Source organism: Aotus nancymaae, unplaced genomic scaffold, assembly GCF_030222135.1.
Source record: "Aotus nancymaae isolate 86718 unplaced genomic scaffold, 86718_ANA_hifiasm-v0.15.2.pri h1tg000108l, whole genome shotgun sequence".
In the NCBI taxonomy this organism is placed as follows: domain Eukaryota; kingdom Metazoa; phylum Chordata; class Mammalia; order Primates; family Aotidae; genus Aotus; species Aotus nancymaae.
Genome location: NW_026988523.1, coordinates 812,662 through 826,036, shown reverse-complemented (window position 1 = coordinate 826,036; position 13,375 = coordinate 812,662). Strand labels below are relative to the sequence as shown.

The 13,375-nt window shown below is 36.5% G+C and overlaps 1 protein-coding gene across 7 annotated transcripts in view; it reads right to left on the bottom strand.

Moving 5' to 3' along the window:
• The window catches only part of POU2F1 (POU class 2 homeobox 1), a 196,423-nt gene that overhangs the window by 117,622 nt on the left and 65,426 nt on the right, over nucleotides 1-13,375 (bottom strand). Inside the window, exon 1 of one of the 7 annotated variants that reach the window (XM_064370603.1) lies at nucleotides 11,869-11,967. The exons of 3 other annotated variants lie outside the window; for them this stretch is intronic. Coding sequence is in view for 2 of the 4 variants with exons in the window: in XM_064370595.1 (XP_064226665.1) it covers nucleotides 2,403-2,457 (55 nt within the window). In the remaining 2 variants the exon portion in view is untranslated. Of the gene's footprint in view, nucleotides 1-2,402; nucleotides 10,644-11,868; nucleotides 11,968-13,375 lie in introns of those variants that run through there. 3 more of the 7 variants (XM_064370602.1, XM_064370595.1, XM_064370597.1) reach the window with 3 other exon arrangements.

Genomic DNA, 13,375 nt, shown 5'->3' with positions numbered 1-13,375 from the left:
TCTTCTGCTTGCTATTATCTTAAATGAGGAAATGCTTGTATCACAGATGTATTTTTACTTAAAGAATAAATTCAAGTCTCGATTTCTAACTTTAACGTGTTTCCAGCATTTCCTCTAGTCCTAGAGTCCTCATTATTGTCTAATTCCATATCAAAGGAACAATATGGAATAAACAGGAAACGTATTCACAGGCTCCTCATTCTTGCTCTGTTTTTTTTGTTCTGTTTGTTTTTGAGATGGAGTTCTGCTTTTGTTGCCCAGGCAATGGTGCGATCTCAACTCACTGCAACTTCCACCTCCCAGGTTCAAGCAATTCTCCTGCCTCAGCCTCCCAAGTCGCTGGGATTACAGGTGTGCACCACCACACCATGCTAATTTTGTATTTTTTAAGTAGAGATGGGGTTTCACCATCTCTCAGGCTGGTCTCAAACTCCTGACCTCAGTGATCCACTTACCTTGGCCTCCCAAATAATGCTGGGATTACAGGCATAAGCCACTGCGCCCGGCCTCTTGCCCTATTTGTTAAGCGTTAGTGTTCCTTAGGGTCCATCCTCAGCCCACTTCTCATTATACCAGTTACTGCCAAAGTATTTTCTTCATGCCACTAGCGGGACAGAACAGATTCAAAATTGCTGCTACTGTTGATTGTGACATTTGACTGAGAACTACATAGTAGTAGTAGTACCTGCTGGTTGCCATTGCAACTCTCCCCAGCTGAATAAGAGCAAAGACAAGGAAAGACTGAATGATTAATCCCATCCCTCTAGCTAGTGACTTGCTCAAAAGTGAACTTCATTTCAAATTTTTCCTCAATTTTGGCCAGTGAAATCAAGGACAGAGCTCCTGAACCTTTCTGATACAGTATTACTTTTAATAGAGAACACTGAGACTACTCTCTTTTCTCTGGACATTACTAACAAGGAAGCACATTTCCCTGGCTGCTGCTGGTAGTTATTTTGCAACCATGAGGGTAAAGCGAAACACAGAGGAAAGGAGTCCAAACGCAGCCCAGTCCTACTGTCCCTGAGGCTTCCAGTTTCCCACTCGCATTAGCCACGCAAACTCCTTTGTACTTAAGCCAGCTCCAACTGCCTGAAACTGAAAGCAAACTACCAATAACAAATACGTAAATTTAAGAGTTATTAATTTGGTGTTCATAAGTTAAAGTTAGAGTTACCAGAGTTTACTAAGGATTAGTTCAGTGTTCTGGGAAGACATGTGGCTGCCACGTACTCTGCCAAAACTCATGTTGTATATGCACATTATGAACAAGTTAGAATTTCCAAAATTTGGTCTGGTTATTAATGCACAATCAATATTAAATTAAGGTTAATTTCAACCATTCTTTCCTGTCTTGCAACTTAGTTATAAGCATATTTGCACCAACATTTCTAGCCTGTAGTTTTTTAAAAATCAGCCTTCATATACAGCATATAAACATACATAGCATATTGTACCTTTCCAGCCTATAATTTTTTAAAAATCAGCCTTCATAATACAAGTTTTTAAAGTGCAAACAGTCCCCATATTTCATCCTACAGTGCTTTGCATACAATTGGAAATATGCTGGATGGTTACAGGTATGATTCCACTTTTACATATACCTATGGACATATATATGAGCATAGGAAAAAGGACTCGTAGGTTCACAGTAAATGGTTAATATTTACTATGTACATTTCTATTTTTTGTTTCAATCTTTTTAATGGACACAGAGTTTTTGTAAATTCATTTTTATTAAAATAATTTTAGCTGCATTTGTTACTTTCCTAATATATGTGGTTAGGTCCCTAGAATCTGAACACTCTTCCTTTACTATCCGAATCAGTGTGAATAAAGGAGTGCAATGCTGTGCAATTAGTTTTTATTATTTTATTACAAAGAGCCTCTCAAAAGAAGTTTTTCTGCTTCAGATAACAAAGAGCTAAGATGAACCAGTTAGAGTCCTAAAAATGGGTCCAACAGAGAAAGATTAAAAACAAATAAGAACCGATTTGGCAGGAATTACAATATTGATATTAAATATAAGGATATGTTACAATATGAGAAAGTTCTAAGTTTTGTGATGAAGATGAAATAGACCAATATGAATGAAGACTTTTCAAAAACAAAGCTCAGGTTGCTTAGAAGTAACATAAAACTGGATTCTTTCTGACCATCTCTCCGTTTGGCCTCAGTTTAGGTCTCATTTTACCTGAAAATAAAAAGGCTTAATGGATGAACTTCCAAAATGTGGCCCTTACTACTCTGAGTATCCACCAATAATCTATTTCCTTCAGTAGGATAAATTCTTTGTCCAACTCATGACTTAACTGTACAGAAACTTAAAAAAAGTTTTCTACTTGTAATGTTTTTTAGACCAAATAAAAATTTTAAAGACTTTAAAATATTATAGCACTTACTATACACGCTCCCCTTCTGAATTAAAAACAGCAGCTCCATAACACATCTCTTCATAGACTCTTACTTTTTTTCATGTTTAAAGTCACTCATCCTGCAATTACAACAAAAAATTTGCAATGACCCTTAAGGGGATCCCTATTATCCCTGGTACAGAAGAAGGCCTTCTATGGCCGATTCACTTTATACTGGTTATGGTAACACTAAGCAACCAACTTAGTAGGACATTAAGAGAAATTCTGTTATTACAATTGTAGCCTCTGAATCATGTTCATTGTTCCACAAAAGTAACGGCAAAAATTTCTTTAAAGTTTTTAAAAATATTTCAATAGCTTTGGAGGTACAAGTGGTTTTTGGTTACATGGATAAATAATATACTGGTGAATTCTGAGATTTTAAAGCACCTGTCACCTGAATAGTGTATGTTGTAACCAACATGTAGTTTTTTTATCTGGCACTCTCTTCCCACTTTTGAGTCTTCAAAGTCTATTTTATCACTGTATGCACTTGCATACTCATAGCTTAGCTCCCACTTATAAGTGAGAACATAAGGTATTTGGTTTTCCATTCCTGAGTTACTTCACTTAGAATAATGGCCTCCAGCTCCATCCAAGTTGCTGCAAAATACATTATTTTGTTCCATTTTATGGCTGAATAGTATTCCACAGTGGATACATACCACATTTTCTTTATCCACTCATTAGTCAATGGGCACTCAGGTTAGCTCCATTACCTTTGCAACTGTGAATTGGGCTGCAAAAAAACATACATGTACAGGTGTCCTTTTCATATAATGATTTCTTGTCCTTTGAATAGATACCCAGTAGTGAGAGTGCTGGATAGAATGGTATTTCTAAAGAACTGAGTTCTGCTCTATCACCCAGGCTAGAGTACAGTGACGTGATCTCAGCTCACTGCAACCTCCGCCTCCCAGGTTCAAGCGATTGTCCTGCCTCAGCCATCCAAGTTGTTGGGATTATAGGCACCCTCTACCACACCCAGCTAATTTTTGTATTTTTAATAGAGATGGGGTTTCACCATGTTGGCAAGGCTGGTCTGAAACTCCTGAGCTCAAGTGATCTGCCTGCCTTGGCCTCCCAAACTGCTGGGATTACAGGCTTGAGCCACTGTGCCCAGCCTTCTACTGTTAGTTCTTTAAGAAATCTCCACACTATTTTTCATAAGCTTATACTAATTTATATTACCACCAGCAGTGTATAAGCGTTCCCCTTGCGCCGCATCTGGCCATTCTTGCAGTAATAAAGTGGTATCTCAAAGTGGTTTTAATTTGCATTTACCTGATAATTTATGATGCCAAGCATTTCTTTATGTTTGTCGATCACTTGTATATCTTCTTTTGAGAAACGTCTACTCATGTCATTTGCTCACTTTCTGATGGAATTATTTGTGGTTTTTTTCCTGCTTATTTGTTTGAGCTCCTTGTCGATTCTAGATGCTAGTCCTTTGTCAGATGTATAGTTTGCAAATATTTTCTCCCATTTTGTGGGTTGTTTCTGCTTACTCAGATAATTATTTCTTTTGCTGTGTAGAAGCTTTTTGATTCCATCAGGTCCGACTAATTTATGTTTTTGTTGCATTTGCTTCTGGGGTTTTAGTCATGAATTCTTCGCCTAGGCCAACGCCCAGAAGAGTTTTTCGAAGGTTACCTTCTATTTCTGGTTTTGAATCTTAGATTTAAGTCTTTGATCCATCTTGAGTTGGCTTTTGCATAAGGTGAGAGATAAGAATCCAGTTTCATTCTTCATGTGGCTAGCCAGTTTTCCCAACATCACTTATTAAATGGGGTGTCCTTTTCTAACTTACGTTTTTGTATGCTTTATTGAAGATCAGTTGGTTGTAAATATTTAGCTTTATTTCCAAGTTCTCTGTCCTGTTCCATCGGTCTACATGCCTACTTTTATACCAGTACCATGCTGCTTTGATAACTACAGCCTTGCAGTATAACTGGAAATCCACTAATGTGATGCTTCCAGATTTATTCTTTTTGCTTACAATTACCTTTGGCTACCTGAGCTCTTTTTTGGTTCCATATGAATTTTAGGATTTTTTTCCTAATTCTTTGAAAAATGATGTTGGTATTTTGATAGGGAATGCATTGAATCAGTAGACTGGCACAATATTGATTCTTCCAATCTGTGAGCATGGGATGTGTTTCTATTTGTCTGTGTCATCTATGACTTCTTTCAGCAATGTTTTGTAGTTCTCCTTATAGAGATCTTTTCACCTCCTTGGGTGAGTATATTCCCAGGTCTTTTATATTTTATTGTAGCTGTTGTAAAGGAGATTGAGTTCTTGATTTGATTCTTGGCTTCGTCACCGGTGTACAGCAGAGCTACTGACTTGTAAACATTGATTTTGTAACCTGAGACTTTACTGAATTTGTTTCTCAAATCTAGGAGTCTTCACGGTTTTCTAGGCATACAATCTTGATAGTCTGACTTCCTCTTTTCCAATTTGGATGCTGTTTATTTCTTTCTCTTGCCTGACTGCTCTGGCTAGGACTTCCAGGACTATGTTAAATAGAAGGGGTAAAAGTGGGCATCATTGTCTTGTTCTAGTTCTCAGGGGGAATGTTTTCAACTTTTTCTCATTCAGTGCAATGTTGGCTGTAGGTCTGCCAGATATAGCTTTACTAATTTGAGGTAAGTACCTTCTACACCTAATTGGTTAAGGGTTTTTATCATAAAGGGATGCTGGATTTTATCATATGCTTTTTCTTTGTCTATTCAGACGATTATATGGTTTTTGTTTTTAATTCTGTTTATGTGATATATCACTTTTATTGACTTGTGTATAAATCATCCTTGCATCCCTGGGATGAAACTCACTTGATCATGGTGGATTACCTTTTTTATGTCCTGCTGGATTCAGTTAGCTAGTATTTTGTTAAGGTTTTTTGAATCTATGTTTATCAGGGATATTGGTCTCTACTTTTCTTTTAAATTTTTATTTATTTACTTATTTCTTCCAGTTTTCTTTTTTTATGTCCTTTCCTGGTTTTGGTATCAGAGTGATACTGGCTTCTTAGAATGATTTAGGGAGGATTCCCTCTTTATCAATCTTTTGGAATAGTTTCAGTGTGATAGGTACCAATTCTTATTTAATATCTGGTAGAACTCAGCTGTGAGTCCATCTGGTCCTGGACTTTTTTTGTTGGCAAGTTTTGTTTTTGTTTTTAATCGATTCAGTCTTGTTGCTTGTTGTCAGTCTGTTCAGGGTTTAATGATGGTGGAAATTTCTAAAGCTTTGCTTGGTGCTCTGGACAGTAAACCTGGTGTTTAACAGCTAACAATAATATTCAAAGTGGAAAGTGCAGATAAAAATTCCAAGCATCAAGAAATGGTTTTCTATTATTAAAAACTGCATCAATAAGTAGGGTAAATTTTTGCTACATCAAACCAAGATCCTATCTCTGGCATTTCTGTCATTTCTCCTTCTTACTTATATAATAGATTTCATAATAGAGACAGAAAAGATGGTAAAAGAAAACCAAGTCAAAAAAGCATTATTTACTTTATCTATAAGAAGCCTCAACAGCTCTTGCCCCTGCCTCACCCAGTCTCAAAGCATTGAGACAAGGTAATATAAATATCTGTGTACACACACACACACACACACACACACACACACACACACTCTTTTCTAACATGAACTTGAAAGAAAACAAGTCAGACAGTACAACAGCCATGTGAGATCTCAGGAGCCTCAAGCCAGCAGCACCACCACAGGGTAGCCAGAGTTCATTCTGCTCACTAGGGAGGTAAGAGAGCACCTACAGTGTTGTTACTCAAATAATCTTTTCCTGCCTCAGACTGTTTAGGAAACTAAATAAGGCTATTAAAAATCTCTTTGCTAAGCTTTAATATGTTAGTAAATAGTATTTTCATATTGGAAAACTTCAACAATATGCTAACACGCTACAAAAGAAAATGTTATACTTAATGTGAGAGAAGCACCTAGCACCTCCTCCCACTCTGAAAAATTACAACTTGAAAAAATGTGTTTTTCCTTTATTATAGACTATCCCCCAGAATCTTCTTTTACTTAGAGAACATCAGCAACCAGTCATTTTACCATACTATCTGGATCCCTTCTTACAAATATATCACTTGTTTAGGATAATAATAAAAAAAGAAATTAAAAAAATAGACAAATATATCACTTGTTTGTACTAAAATAATCCCAATACTATGTGAAAAATAAGACAGGTTACAGGCTATAAAAGAAAATAGAGGTGGAACAATTAATCATAACAAATACTCAGCTGTGCAAACCAACACTGAATCTTTCCCGGGATTCTTCCTTATCACTTCACAAAAAATAGCTTAAGCACTGCTGTCCCTATATCATTAGATTTAGAATCAAATCTAACATAAAAGGCAACCTTTATCTCTTCTAGTTCTTGCAAATAGCAAAGGATAAAAATCACAGAGTTTTAGAGCAGAGAGAAATGTTAGCAATGATCAACCCAATGCTTTCATTGTATAAATAAGGAAATGATGTACAAGGTTGCATGATTTATTTAGGACACTCTGAGTGAATAGCACAGCTGAAATTCAGACCCATTTTCTGATTCTTAGTCCAGATGAGTGTTCTTCACATTGACTCCTCTCCTTCAGAAATGCATATTTTCCAACAATTTTATAAAATAACTTTTTTTTTTCCCAGACAGGGTCTCGCTCTATCATCCAATTGTAATTCACTGCAGCCTTGTACTCCTGGGCTCAAGCAATCCTCCTGCCTCAGCCTCCCCAGTAGCTGGGACTACAGGCACGTACCAACCGTGTCCAGCTGGTTTTTAAATTTTTCGTTTGTAGCGATGAGGTCTGGCTATGTTTATTAGCCTAGTTTTGAACCCTTGGCCTCAAGTGATCCTCCCGCCTTCACCTCTGTGTTGGGATTACAGGCATAAGCCCCTGCTCCTGGCCAAAAGGACTTTTTAAAAAGTCACCAACATTATGCCAATCTTTTACAGTATACTGATCATGAGCAACTATTCCCAAAGATAATTTCATAAAATGTTCACACATTCATTCACTCAACAAATAACCGAGAGATTCCTATGTATAGGAAACTGCACTCTGCTGCTATGTTGCCTTGGCTGGTCTCAAACTCCAGGGGCTCAAGTGATCTGCCTGCCTCCGCCGGCCAAAGTGCTGGAATTGCAGGCGTGAATCACAGCACCCAGCCTACATGCAATCTTAGTAGTTTCTTATTAATGTAGGAAACCTGTAAATAATTACATATTTGTGGAATGAGGTTTATTCTAAAGAAAACAAACTAAGTGCTTAAACTATACAACATAATTTGAAGTTTTGGATACTGCCTTTAAAGTATCTTCCAAGTTATTATAATTCTTTTTCATTATATTTTGTCTCTCCATGTAAAAATGTACATTTCTAATTCAACTAATTTAGCAAATATTTAAATGTTTTTACATTACAATGGGGTCACAAAAATCTGTCTAAAAGAGAACAGACCACAAGCCAGCAAATAAATTAACATCTCAGACCAAATGTTTTAAACTGGGTTTGAGTTGCAGTGGCCAAATATAGAACAGAGTAAAAATTAGTCTAACTTTTAACACCTGAGATAGGAATTTTAAGTTACGGCAATCTGGCATAGATGACCATAAAGTCAAAATTAGTTTCCAATAATATGTTAGTCGCATTAAACCATCACATGAATATACCCTCTCAGTACTTACAGCACCATGTAAATGTACACCAAGCTCACTCATGCACCTCACGGCCTTTGCGATTTCTGTTCCTTCCACTGTCTGCCCAGGTGGCTTCTTTTCCCTATTCCAGTCTTGGTCTGAATGCCACCTCCTCAGAGAGACCCTTCCAAGTCACTATCAAATCATCTGATTTTATTTTCTCTATGTATTTCTCCCAAGTGTAAACCCTGTCCACCTGTCTGGTTTCTGTTTAATCTCCACTAGACGGTAAGCTTGCTGAGCACAGGCACCTTGTTAGTCATGTTCAGTACAGCAAACTTGGCGTGTGGTAGAATCTGACAGGCATTCAGAAATATTTTTGAATGAATGAACGATACCTAGAAAATCAATAAATATTACATCAGGGATCTTAGACTTAAGTCCACCATAAAACTTGAAAGAAATTATTTCCAAACAAGAAGTATGTGCTCAGAGCACTGCTTTATTGATTTTGAATAAAGGCAGCTCATCCAGCAAAATGCTACAAGTATACTCCCCTCATAGACTATCTGAAAGTCAATAGTTTAAAAAAACAAAAGTAAAAACATGGTCTAGCCAAATACTTCTTTTTAAAAGTCAGGGCCATTAAGTAACTAAGACCAGCTTCTGGTGTGTGATGTTCTTGGCCATTTAAAGAGCACCAAGTTCTATTTTATTTTTTGTTTATAATGTTTTCCCCACGATTAGCACAGTTTCCTTCAAATAATAAATTTAGAACTATGTTCTATTTAATAAATGTGAAATCTGAGAACATTTTAAACAGAAATTCTAGATCCAAACTATAACTCAACATAAACAATTAGGATCTTGTGAGAGCACAGTGTCAGTTAACATCTAAATTAAAATTTGCTCAGCAGCCTATACGTAGACACAAATCTTTTTGTTGTTGTTGTTGCTGTTGTTCACACAGGGTCTTGCTCTGTCGCCCAGGCTGGAGTGCAGTGGCTTGATAACAGCTCACAGCAACCTCAAACTCCTGGGCTCAAGCACTCCTCCTGCCTCAGCCTCCTGAGTAGCTGGAACTACAGGCACAGGCCACAGCACCTGGTTAATTAAAAAAATTTTTTTTGTAGAGATGGGGCCTCATTATGTTGCCTGGGCTGGACTCAAACTCCTGTGCTCACACACTCAGCCAACATAAATTTTTAAGAAACCTAGCCACTCCAAATCAGATCCTAGAGACACTGAATCTGTTAACTCTGAAAAATAAGACTGACCATGTCAGGAATCCTGTTGAGATTCCAGCTTCTCTTTGAAAATTTCTGAATATGAAGTCAATTCCACTGTCTGTCACAATGGAATAAGAAACACGTTATTTCAGGAAAACTGATGAATCATATAACTGTTAGCCAAGCATTTACTATGTACCAAGGTCATAAAATAATTGTAGTTTAGATTTACCCACATGCTACCAATTTATCTGCTCATTATTCCCTCTTGCATTTCAGTCTTTCCTTCTGAGTTCAATTTCCTTCTCTCTTAAGTACATATTTTAAAAGCATGTATAATGGTAGCCAACTCAGTTTTTATTTGTCCAAAAAGTTATTTCATCTTTACTCTTAAAGTTCAAATTTAAGGTTGGCAGTTATCTTTTCTCAGTATAATCTGACTGTCTTTAGGCTTCACTATTGAGTAGTTAAATGTGGCTCTTTTATGATCAATCATCTATTTTTTCTACTCTCTTTAAGATATTCTCTTTATATCTGATTTTCTGCAATTTCATGATAATGTGTCTAGGTATAGAAGTTTTACTTATCCCGCTTGGAGTTTCATTGTGTTTCGTAAAGCTGAGAATTCATGCTTTGTATCAAATCTCAGCTAGTATGTATTTAAATTGATAGCAGCTGAGAACCATCCCTATTCTCTAACTCCAATTAGATTCATTTTGAACCTCATTCTATTCTCTGTATCTCTGAACTTCTCTTATACATTTTTCATCTCAGAGAAAAGAGACTCAGAAAAAAACAGATCAGTACTACATACGTTAATTTCCTAAATCATTCTTCAAAACATATCTAATCAATTGCTAAACTTATCTATTAAGTTTCTAAATTTCAATGACTTTTTTCCCCCTTTGTTGGTTGTTTTGCTGCAACTTTCTGATGTCATCTTGTTTTTTTCCTAGGTCATTTTCTTGTCAGTTTGGGTTACAGGCTAGTATCTGGAAAACTTTAATCTGGAGGAATCTGTGAAGCTTGCGTTGAAAGCACATGCCTTCAGAAAGGCCATGTATTTGCCTCTGGTCCGCTTGAGGCACTTCTAGCTCAGGATCATTTTAATTTCTTGTCTTTGGGTTTCCCCAACCACACAGGTGGACAAATTCAAATAGCAAACTTGTATTTTAAAAGTGTTATGCTGTAAATTTTCAGAGACGACTTCTATTTGGATCTAAGGCTAAGACCTTCATCACTGTACTTTGCTGGTGGGTGGATTTTTCCCCCAGCCTACCCTTTTGCTAAGAGTATAAAGTCTTTAAGAGTTATAGCTCTATACAGGAATCCTCAGCTCCATTTCCCCACCCTGAAAAATCCAATCTTTTCTCAAGAAGATCTAATGTAACACAAAGATCTGAGTGTGGTTTGAACAAAGGCCCTTACTTAGGGCAGCCCTGGCATTAGCTTGATAAACACTCATTTTTCTCTTTAGTGACCCTGGGGAAATCCCTCACATCCTTGAGCTTGCAGGGAAAACATGTAAAGGAATGTTACAGACATCTGTAGACATTTCACATAATTTTTCAGGTTATCTAATCCATTGTATTGCCAGAAATCTCTGAAAACATCCTTTAAAACAGTAATTTCAATCTTCGAGAGCAAGCTTTAAAGCAGTATTGTTTGCCCCTTCTGCTTCGACAGCACTACACAAAATAAGTGTGTACTTACTTTACTCTACCTTGTCACTGTGGTTTACTTGCCTATTTCTTTGTCCTGATTTTCACAGACATCTCTAGTGCTCCACAGTATAACGTAATGCATAAACGATAACTTAGTACCTCAGTGATTCCTGCTTTGGCTACAATGGGAAAATAAGAATTAACAGACTGCTTAGCTTCGCTCTAATTTTGAAGGTAAGAATCAAGGGGAGTGACATGGTTTTCACTATGCTTTCTATTTGTAAGAGAATAAACGCTACCAGAGGTTTTGATGAACACTCTAAACAGGAGAGTAGGAATGGAAACTTACTGGTTGATCCTGTACCACATGTGACAGTAACTCAGTAGCAATGAGGATAGACTTAATGTGTTTTAGAGGCAAAACTGACAGGTATCTTATTTGACATGAAGGATGACAGAGGGACTGACTCTAAGGTTAAAGAGAATGAACTACAGCAAAGAGATCAAAGTTACAAGAAGTTAGTATTAATAAAGAACTATTTAAAGATTGGTACATATATTAAAAGGCTGAATGAAACTGACTGTATCACCTCCAGTGAAAAATTTTTCATTTTACTTCATTTGATGAGTACCAGGAAGTCCAATTGTTGCAATGTATTCAGGATCTCTATTACTTGGCCATAATTTTCTATTCCAGCCACACTTTTCATTATTTCTTTACCTTCCCTCATCCAGGCAAATGAAATTATTCATTTATTAATGATTTTCTGCGACAGCTCAAACTCTTCTCTCTTCTCTTCCCTGTGTTCCTGCAGTCGGCAACCCCTAGAAATATTCCGATTCTCCCCTATCCTTCAAGTTCTAGCTCAACTGCCACTTCTTCCATGGGGCTTACCTGTAACAACCTTCTTGAGAAGAGTATCTGTCCTAATCCAACTCTGCAGCTTCCCAAAAACCCACCGCAGAGACCTGCACAAAGAAGAAACTAAATAGCAACTGATAAATGAGCACTAGCCCAGGACAGCAGAGAAGGAATTTAATTCTTATATTATAAGGGGAACTGGGCTTGAACTCCGATATCCCTTCTAAGTCTAAGGTTTTGTGATTCTCTAAAACCTTTACTAAAAACAGTCTTAAGATACATCTAAAGGACATATTGCCATTTTTTTATGTGATAAACACTTACTGAACACTTCCATGTGCCAGATACCCTGCTAAGTAGGCTTAAATGTGATTTAATCCTAACAAAACTCTATAAAGCAGTCATTCTTTATTTTACAGATGAGAAAAGGAAATTCAGGCAGATTGTCCTAATATGAATGCTATACAAGTGGCAGAATGAAGGCATAAACTTCAGCTTTTAACTTAGCCTATTGCTCTTGTACTGACATCACAGCTGCTAAGTGATTCTGAATATAATTACCACATCTAAGTAAACAAAGAAAAATATGTTGAAAATATTATGAACATGAATGAATCAAGTATAGACAGCAAATAATGACAAGTTATTCTGCTATACTTGCAACAAAACATTTTTCAGCAAAACAATTCTACTGAGAAGGTTCAATTCAATTCAACAAACATTTACTGTGAAAGGCACTAACAGGATTCTAAATGAAAACAGCTAAGAATAATATGAAAGTAGAAAGTCTACCACTGTATGTATGAGAGTTCAAGGTGCCATGAAGGAAGACTTTACAAGACGAGAATCAAGTAATTCCCCACTTTTTCATTAAAAAGTCCCTTTGAAGAGGAAAAATATAATCTAATATTGACATAAAAGTGACAAAATGTTGACATTGCCTATATTAAAATGTATCAAATCATAGTTACACCAGTATCTATTTTTTTTTTAAGTTTCTTGGAGCATTCACAATGGGAAAAGCAAAATAAATACAGTAGAATATTTTCAAATAACTAAAAAGTAAACTAGAAATAGATTTTAGGTCTTGATCGTTATTATTGTCAGGTAGCAATGGAAAGAGTGCAATACACTGCCTAAGTTCAGCATAACAATGTAATTGAAGATGGTAAGCTCTCACTTAATAAAAAACCAGGACAATAGGAGATGCAGCAAGGTCTATCAGAGAGCAAAACAGTGCAAGTCAGAGCGCTGGCTTTCCACTGCCATCCTACTACCAGGAACATTTGTGGTTTTAAATAAATGACCCATCTGTGAAATGAAAGACTTGGTGTAAATACTCTTTATGGTCTTTTCCAGATTAGCAACATCCAAACAATTATCAGTTAACAACAAAGAAAAATGTATTACCATTTGGACATTAGTTTTAACACATATACTATTTAAGAGCAGATAGAAAGTTGAATCATTAAAGAGACAAAAATGAAGGAAGAAAACTTGTTCTGATGCCATAAATATAGAATAGGATAGTTAGAGTGTA